Source organism: Phocoena sinus, chromosome 10, assembly GCF_008692025.1.
Source record: "Phocoena sinus isolate mPhoSin1 chromosome 10, mPhoSin1.pri, whole genome shotgun sequence".
NCBI classification, from domain to species: domain Eukaryota; kingdom Metazoa; phylum Chordata; class Mammalia; order Artiodactyla; family Phocoenidae; genus Phocoena; species Phocoena sinus.
The window spans coordinates 26,733,218-26,742,152 of record NC_045772.1 but is presented as its reverse complement, the minus strand read 5'-3'; the positions used below and the strand labels follow the sequence as shown (position 1 = coordinate 26,742,152).

The following is an 8,935-nucleotide window of genomic DNA, read 5'->3' as shown; positions in this document are numbered from 1 at the left end:
CTTTTCAAATATGGGAGCTCTGGTCCCAGGGATTGTCCAGACCAGAATCTTGGCGCCTGCCTTTCCTCCACCCCATTCCTCTGACCCGGGGAAACCCATCCCCTGGCACAGGGGCGCCTTGGTCCCTTGAGCCTCCGGCTCGCCACCGTCTCCCGCGCTCCTCCCCAGGGCCTCCCTCCCGCCGCTCCACACCTGTCAGCCGCCCTCGCAGCCTTCCAGTGGCCCGAGATCCGGGCCTCAGCTGCAACCCTTCGGGGCCCTGGGTCCCAGTTCCCCGAGCCTTGCGTATCCCCTCCCCACCCCCGCCCCGCTGCTCTCGTAAACAAAACCCGAACGTTGGAACAGCCCCGCAGGCGGACAGGCGCAGGAGCCAGCTCGGTGCACTGTTAGCGCGCCCCGGGAGCCCCGGGCGAGCCAAGGGGCGATGGTGGCGGCCGCGGCGGCAGCGGCAGGCGGCTCAGCTTTGTTATGAATAGATGAAAGAGGCCACCTACACAGTAACCCAAATTACGAGACCTCCCTCCTCCCTATCTCACCGAATCAAGAGGGGAGGGAGATGGGCGTGGAGGGAGGGAGGGCGGGCTGCTAGGAGGCGGAGGGCGGAGGGCGGAGGAGGAAGAGGATGAGGAAGGGGGCTAGTTGCATCCCACTTTCACAATGGGAAAGTGAAACGCACAAGCGCACCGAACCTCTCCAGCCCTCCCCGCTTTCCTCGCTCCCCTCCGCCCGTCCCCTCCCTTCCCCTCCGCGCCTCCCCTCGAGCGCCAGCGCTGCACAGAGAGGAACTCTCCGGAGAAGGAGGGCGAGGAGGAAGCGGCACCGGAGCGCGCAGGGCTTGCCGCCGCCGCCGCCGCCGCCGCACAGGCTGCCGGAACGAGCCCGCCGCGCGCCGCCCTCCCCGCTCTCCTTCCCGGGCGAGCTGCTGGGATGGGGCGGCCGCAGGAGCCCGAGCGCGCGCAGGAGCCGCCGCCGCCCGCGTCTCAGTCGCCGCGCGCCTGAGCCGCCGTCGCCGCCGCGCGCCCTGCCCGGGGGCGGCCCCCCCAACCCCATGGAGGTCTCCCGGAGGAAGGCACCGCCGCGCCCCCAGCGCCCCGCCGCGCCTCTGCCCTTGCTTGCCTATCTGCTGGCGTTCGCGGCGCCCGGCCGGGCCGCGGACGAGCCCGTGTGGCGGTCGGAGCAAGCCATCGGAGCCATCGCCGTGAGCCGGGAGGACGGCGTGTTCGTGGCGAGCGGCAGCTGCCTGGACCAGCTGGACTACAGCCTGGAGCACAGGCTCTCGCGCCTATACCGGGACCAAGCGGGCAACTGCACGGAGCCCGTCTCGCTGACGCCCCCCGCGCGGCCCCGGCCGGGGAGCAGCTTCAGCAAGCTGCTGCTGCCCTACCGCGAGGGGGCGGCCGGCCTCGGGGGGCTGCTGCTCACCGGCTGGACCTTCGACCGGGGCGCCTGCGAGGTGCGACCCCTGGGTAATCTGAGCCGCAGCTCCCTGCGCAACGGCACCGAGGTGGTGTCGTGTCACCCGCAGGGCTCGACGGCCGGCGTGGTGTACCTCGCGGGCGACACGAACAGCTGGTACCTGGCGGTGGCCGCCACCTACGTGCTGCCCGAGCCCGAGACGGCAAGCCGCTGCAACCCTGCGGCGTCCGACCGCGAAACGGCCATCGCGCTCAAGGACACGGAGGGGCGCAGCCTGGCCACGAAGGAGACGGGACGCCTCAAGCTGCGCGAGGGTGGGGGTAGCCTGCACTTCGTGGACGCCTTTCTCTGGAACGGCAGCGTCTACTTCCCCTACTACCCCTACAACTACACGAGCGGCGCCGCCACCGGCTGGCCCAGTATGGCGCGCATCGCGAAGAGCTCCGAGGTCCTGTTCCAGGGCCAGGCAGCCCTCGACTGCGGCCACGGCCACCCCGACGGCCGCCGCCTGCTGCTCTCCTCCAGCCTGGTGGAGGCCCTGGACGTTTGGGCTGGCGTGTTCAGCGCGGCCACCGGAGGGGACCAGGAGAGGCGCTCCCCCGCCACCACGGCACTCTGCCTCTTCAGGATGAGGGAGATACAGGCGCGCACCAAGACCTGCACCTGGGACTTCGAGGCTGAGAACCACTGCGTAAGTCCTAACCCCGTGACGCTGCGGGGAGCGCTCCTGATGCGGAGCCGCCGGCGAGGCAGAGCCGGAGGGAGAGGGTTGACCTTTACCAGGTCCCGGATTTACACAGCCCGGCGGCGGCCGCCCGACGGCCCTTGTCTTACGGTCTCCGAGACCTCGGGCTACTCTAGAGCACGGCCAGAGGTCCCCGAGGGAGTGTAAGAAGGGAGGTGGCGAGGGTAGGAGTTAGGCTCAAAACTCTGGTGGCTGCATCCCATTGCCATCCTTCTCTGTCCAAACACGGGCGCTTGTTTGGGTCTGAGCCTCGCCGCGCCGCTCCCCCGCCCTTCCCTAATCTCTTCCCCAGGTGTGTGGTCTTAGCGGGCGTGTGGCTTTGAGCCTTGCCCTCAACGGCGTTACCAAACACAGTGCCCTAGGCAGAGAAGCCCCAGAACCTAAAGGACTTGCCACACCCCAGTCTTTGTGCCCCCCATCTTCCCCCCACCAACCCCGTAACACGTGTGATGTTGGTCTGAGGAGTTGGTAGCCTGTTCGACATGGGTCAGCGCTAGCCTGGAACAGAGGCTCAGGCTTGCGGGAACAACCCTCAGCGTGACCCCGTGCAAGGGGGCGGGGCTGTGGCTCTGCTGAGCGTGAGCTGTGATCTCCAGCTGGGGGGAGAAGCTGAGCAGGCTGGAGGTGGCTTTGTGGGTAAAAAGCCTCGCCCTAGAGGGGAGAGCAAGAGAAAGTGTCGGGGTACTTCAGGCAGTTTCTGGGCTCCAGATTGCCTGACTAGATCGCGCGGCTCAGAGGCACCACCCTCCCAGGCAAACGGAAGAGGTTTCCCCTGGGTTCCCAGGGCAGCCACAGCTTGACTCTTGAGATTGGCATTTCTTTGACTGGAAAATAAAGCGGCGGTTCAAGAGGATTCAGTTGATGGGGATTATGGAGCCATTGTGCAGTTCTCCGTGGCCGTCTTCCTTCCAAGGCTGCTGGCACGTCAAGTCCGCATATGGCTCCTGAGAGGGGAGCCTGCTGAGCGCCTCCTTTATAACTGGACGGAAATCAGAGAGCAGAAATGAACGGCTACAGGTGTTGCCATTGTTTTGATATAAAATGCGTCAGAGAGGAAGGCGAGAAGTCTCCACTTGGAAAAACGTGCTGTGTTGGTACATTTGTTGTGTAAGCATAGAGGGGACGTTGGCTGTAAGGTATATTAATAAGTGTATGGAAAGACACTCCCATCCCCACCCACGCAGAGCACATCTTACCAAATATTAGCCCTATTACCCAGAAAGAAAAAACAGGTCTCTTGCAAGGCCCCTTAGAATGGTCATTTGCTTCTTCCTCCTTGCCCACTACTTGTGTACTGGGGCACACGCATAATACCTTCATTTAGTTACTGCTATAATTATTTTAAAGCATAAATAACACAGAATGCTCCCTAAATGACTTTGTCTTGCTATACAAGTATAATTTAACATTTAATATCTGTCTTTGTGAGAGCCTTATTATGTAACAGTTCAAGTTTGGCAAAAATCATCACCTTCGACCTCTCCGTTGAAAGACTTGAAAGTAACCCCTACATATTACTTGGTGTCGAGCTTTAGGCACACTGGTCTCCGGGGTTAATGACAAGACAGCTCGGAGGCCCGCAGCAGGTGATAACAGTGGAAGTCCAAGCTTTGCCATCTGACAGCTGTGTAGATGTGTGGAGCCAAAACATTTCTCTTTACCGCCTTTCTGTACCCACTGGGGCCTGGAGGACTTAGTTCCCTTCCAAACCCAGCAGGCACCCTGAATGCACTCACTCAGAAGCCACATTTTGGCTTGATCAGGTGTTCCTGCTTGCGCTCGGATGAGGGGAAGGGAAAGTCAGAGAGCTGTTGATCCATCTTCACGGGGAGGTTCTGGGAGGTAGCTGCCCCTTGGAAATCAAGCAAGGGATAAACACTTGCTGCCAAAAATCTGGAATTGGAAAAATAAATAATTAAGGTAGGTCCCTCCACAGCACGTCTTGCTGCTGTTGTTTATGGAGAGCTCCCAGTATGCTCAGAGCTGCGGATTCTGAAAGACGGGGTCTCTACCCCCTGAGCTTGTCATCCTAGTTAAATAATATACTCCGGTTGAAACAATAGCTTGTCACAGCTGCACAGGTAGGAGCTTGGAGTTTTGCAATGATTCTTTAAGTAAATTCCTTGCTGCTCTTATGAGTTAAAAAGCCTTAGTGGAATTGAATTTCAGGAGAGGTTTTGAATGAAAAAAAAAAAAGGCGGTCGTTTTGATGAAAACGCTGACAATTTTCTAATCTATTAAATAGGCAGGTGAGACTTCCACAAATATTTGTGCTCTGTGCTGGGTGCCACTGATTCTGCCATTGAAAGGACAATAGCAGGTGGCAGCCCCATTTAATGGGGTTATGGGATCAGTGTGCCCCTGGTTGTCACTCAGAACAATGATGTCATTGGGTTGCATTTGTTCTATGTTTTATTTTCAGGTTTTCAGTGTGTTTTGGAAAAGGCATGCTGAATTACAGGTGCCTAAGATAGACAAAACTTGAAACACTCTAGAGGGAGCCTCAGTAGATTCTAACAGTGATTCCTCCAGAGCAGACACAGTCATTTTAACAGTAATCCACAGGCAGCAAAGCACAAGGGGCTAGATTTGCTTGCCTTCTCCTGCTACCCCTGGATGACTCGGTCTTATTTTTCATCTTCAGTCAACCATGGGTAGGAAAGTGACAGGAGTGACTGGGTTGTGTTTTCTCATTTCTTGGTTCTCTCCTTATCTCTTGTTGGCTGATTTGCTGGCCCTCAGCTTCTCCCGCTAAAGATTAATTTACAAGATACTTGTGCAATGAGTGTGTCCTCAGCCGTTCACACGTTGGGCCGTGACATTTTCTGTCTTGCCTCCAACTTTGAATCTCCTTTCACAACTATCGCAGGAGAGCTTCAGCCTGTGAACGTGCCCAGGCAGCCGAATTCTGTAGACACTCTCTAATAATCCTAATAAATATTTGTACGGCACTTCCTCATATATTACTTCTTTTGAGGCCCTCATCAAGTCTAAGGTTGATTCTCTGAGGAACATTCTCATTTACCTGTTGAGGAAGCTGATCACTTAAGCAACTTGCTCAAGAGAGCAAAGGAAGCGTCAGAGCCTCCAGCGTAAACCCAGGTCTCATAATATCTACTTCTGTATTCTTTCCACCACTTTGGTGCTTCAGACTTCCCCTTCAAAGTCCCCTAATTAGAGGCAGTAACCAACCTCCCCTAGGATATGGGGTTGAGGCTGGAGGGTGCCCCTTGAAGTGTGTTTTAAAACTTAAGGTGATTTTTTTTTTTATTCTATTCCATAACATATCTATGTGCTTGGGTTAACATAAAAAGGGAATGTTTCAAATGATGTACAAGTTAACCTCCTCTTGTTTCTGAACTCCTGTTACCCTTGGCATATGGTAGAAAAGTGTGTACACCTGAGTTTTGAAGTCTGATTGTTCCAGATTGTTTGGCCGCCATAGTTGGGTCCTGGGGTTGCTTGTGGTTTAAACGTGGTGGCCACCCCCTCTGTAGTTACTGAGGGTGGCATGTTTCCTACTGTGTTGGCCAACAGGACTGACTCTTCTAGTTCATTCTACCACTTGTGGAGAGACACACCCGCTTCCTCCACACTCACATAATTCCAAAGCCTGACACAATTTAACTGTCATGCAGACAACCACAAAACACTCACATGCTCTCCAGCAGACAGTAAGCCAAGACACTTCTAGCTACTGCATGCAGAAGTGATGTCCCAGGGCCACTCGGCAGTGACCCTTATTGACCTCAAAATCCACAGTCTTCCTGCAATGTTTATTTCTTCTTTAGTTTCTGTTATGATCCTGTCTAGCCACTTTGCAGTCTACAGACTAGATGGTGAATTTTACCCCCATACACACATTTGATATGCAAGGGAGATTTAAAAAGCCCAACAACCACTTAGAAAGAAGGAAAAGCCATCATAGCGACTACTGCTGGATGACTGTTATGGCCACGCTTTGTGCTAAGCACTTCACATGCCTTATTTTTGGTTGATTCTCATAATCACCCTATGGGGCAAGGCTTGTAGTTTATGATTATGATTTTGTGATGAGGAATTGAGGCCTGGAGAGCTTTGGTTGGTTTCCACAACTGGTACATGGTAGAGGATTGAGGACCTGGGGCTGTAACACACAGCCATGGACAGTCCAGCCTCACAGACATTGGGTTCTGGTGTCAATCCTGTCCTACATGGAGCCTGCTAGGCCCTTGCAACTGCTCTGGGATCAGCTGTTTGCTGGGCATAAGACGATAGAGCAGAGAATCCTTGAGTGCCAACGGGGTTTCTGGGTCTGCGTGTTTGAGCACTTGAAATTCAGACTTTGGGAGGGTTGTAGTTCCTCAGTTGTCAATTTCTAGGTAGTGCCGGCGCGTTTTGTATTCAGGCTTATAAACGACCTCAGAGAGACTTACAGGACCTTAAAGGAGGGCTCCCAGCTTTTGTTCTCAGACAGAAGAACTAGCTCATAAACTAAATCCAGAAATCTCAACCTGTTAAGTCTGGGTTACAGGCGCTCTTGTCTTTATTAGCAGCCACAGTTAAAATACAAGCCCCAGAAGGTCAGGAACCTTGTAACATTTTGTTCTCTGTTGAACCCAGAGTACCTAGCATAGCACCTTAAGAAATACTTGTTGAATTAGTAAATGGGGGATCATGTTGGGGATGCTTTCTGTTGTTGGCAGCCACACTTTCCTGAACCTGGCCACCTCATACTCCCTTAACCATTGTCTTTTTCTTGGTGTCTGATGTGTTGGGGCCTCTTTCTTCCCTAGTCCGAGCCTAACTGGCATCCTCCACTCCTCTGAAATCCCCATTCATTGGACTCACCAGGCTTCTGGTCTTGCCAATCTGGGAGTTAACTTTGACCATAGAAACCCAGCGTGGTTGGCACTTCTTTGGTATAATTTATTAATGTGCATGATAGTACTTTTCAGTGGACAAGAGGAGAGGGCTCTGTGCTGTAGGGCACAAAGCCCCTCAAGAACTTGTAGGGTTCTCAAGTGTAGTCTCTGGACCAGCAGCATTCAGCATCACCTGGGAACTTACTAGAAATACAAACTCTTGGGCCCCAATCAGAAACTCAGAGTAGGGTGTGGGACTGGCAATCTGTGGTTTAACAAGCTCTCCAGGTGATTCTAATACACATTCAGCGTTTAGAACCACAGCTGTAAGGTATCAGTTTCCCTTGTCCTCCACCTGAGGCACCTGGGATAAGAATTTGTGCCACTGTTTTCATTGCAGCTTTACTTAGGGTCATCTAAAGTAACCAGCTAATTCCACTACCCTTATATTCCTTATCCTCTTCTAATTGCCCAAAGGAAATACCTAGAAAAACTTCTGAAGTCTTAACTGTTTTTGAGTTTAGAGTCGGAGTCTCAAGAATCTATAGGTCATAGTCAAATTAGCTCCTTCACCCTTTCGGACAGCAGTCTATTTGCATTTCATTCCAGGATGTGGGGTGCGGGGGAAGATGTCTAGAGCCTTCTACTGTGCTGTACACCACACCAAAATTCTCTTGAAGGATCTGGTCTTTACAAAGATCAATCCTGATACCAGTTTCAAACCTAATTAGGCACGGTTGGTTGCGTGAAACAAAGATCTACATAAGCAAGCTCAAACAAGGGGATGGGGCATTTAGTGGATAGAAACAGGTGGGATTACATGGAGATCTAGGAGGAGAAGCAGTGCTGTGCAGTGGTTGCCTGCACAGACTCTGGAGCCAGGTCGACTGGGACCACAGCTGCCACTTCCCAGTTGTGTGAACTTGGGCAAATTATTTAACCTTTCTGTGCTTGTTTCTTCATCTAGAAGTAGGGATCCTATTTGTTTCATAGGATTTTTGTCTGGATTAATGAGTTAATATGTATGAACGCTACCTGACCTATAGTAAATGCTGTGTATGTATTTACTATCATTACTCTCATGACTATTTAGGAGTGCTAGGATGGGGCTGATACGGAGTGGGAAGGCGGTCTGGACTCCCGGCAGCGGAAAGGGGTGTAACAGCAGGAAGTGTGATGGAAGCTTATTCTAAGGTTTCATTGTCAACGTGACTTAGCGTGGCTGCTTCCCTCAGTCCTGCTACGTAGTGACCACCTCGGCTTCCTCAAACATCTGCCCCTCACCCCCTCCACCTGAATGTGCCTCAGCCTGACCTGATCCCCCCACCCTGCCTTTCAATAGCATTTAACCTTCTGCATCGGCTACCAGCTGGCAACAGCTTTCTATGTTACTTAGTTCAAATTACCAGGAAAGAGAGAGAATGGGGTCCAACCCATCCTTTCACTCCAGATTATGAGCCCTCATTCAGGGTAGGGATTCATTGCCCTTGGGGCAGGTGCTGACCCCAGGTCCAGTCAGAAGAAGGAAGCCCATCATGCAGTGGTCCCCGGTAGGTGTGTGGGCGGGTTGCCTTGGAACGGGAAGGTGGAAGAACCACACCGTGATCACCATGTTGACTACAGCAGCATGGAATCATCTCTACCTCCCTTCAGGCTTCTCCATGGCCTACCTCTGTCTTCCTTGAATATGTGTTGGCACATAGCTGATGATCACTGAGGCCTGCTCAGAGAAAAACCGAAGTCCGCTGGGGCACAGTTTGTAGGCATCCTGGGTCTCACTTGTTTGTGGGAGCGGGGGCATGGTAGTGGTAAGATTTTTTTTTTTTAATCAATTGCACGCATAGTTTTTCTTAGCATTTTCATCAAGATAGAAAATTAATACTAATTTATATACTATCACAAAACCAAATAGAATTGTGACTTAAGTTTT

At 53.0% G+C, this 8,935-nt stretch overlaps 1 protein-coding gene across 1 annotated transcript in view; it reads left to right on the top strand.

Annotated features, from left to right (window-relative positions):
* Nucleotides 1-659: 659 nt before the first annotated feature.
* The window catches only part of PLXNC1 (plexin C1), a 142,446-nt gene continuing 134,170 nt past the window's right edge, over nucleotides 660-8,935 (top strand). The window contains exon 1 of the mRNA XM_032646827.1: nucleotides 660-2,107. Within this exon, the coding sequence (XP_032502718.1) occupies nucleotides 1,049-2,107 (1,059 nt within the window). The 5' untranslated portion in view covers nucleotides 660-1,048. The remainder of the gene's footprint in view (nucleotides 2,108-8,935) is intronic.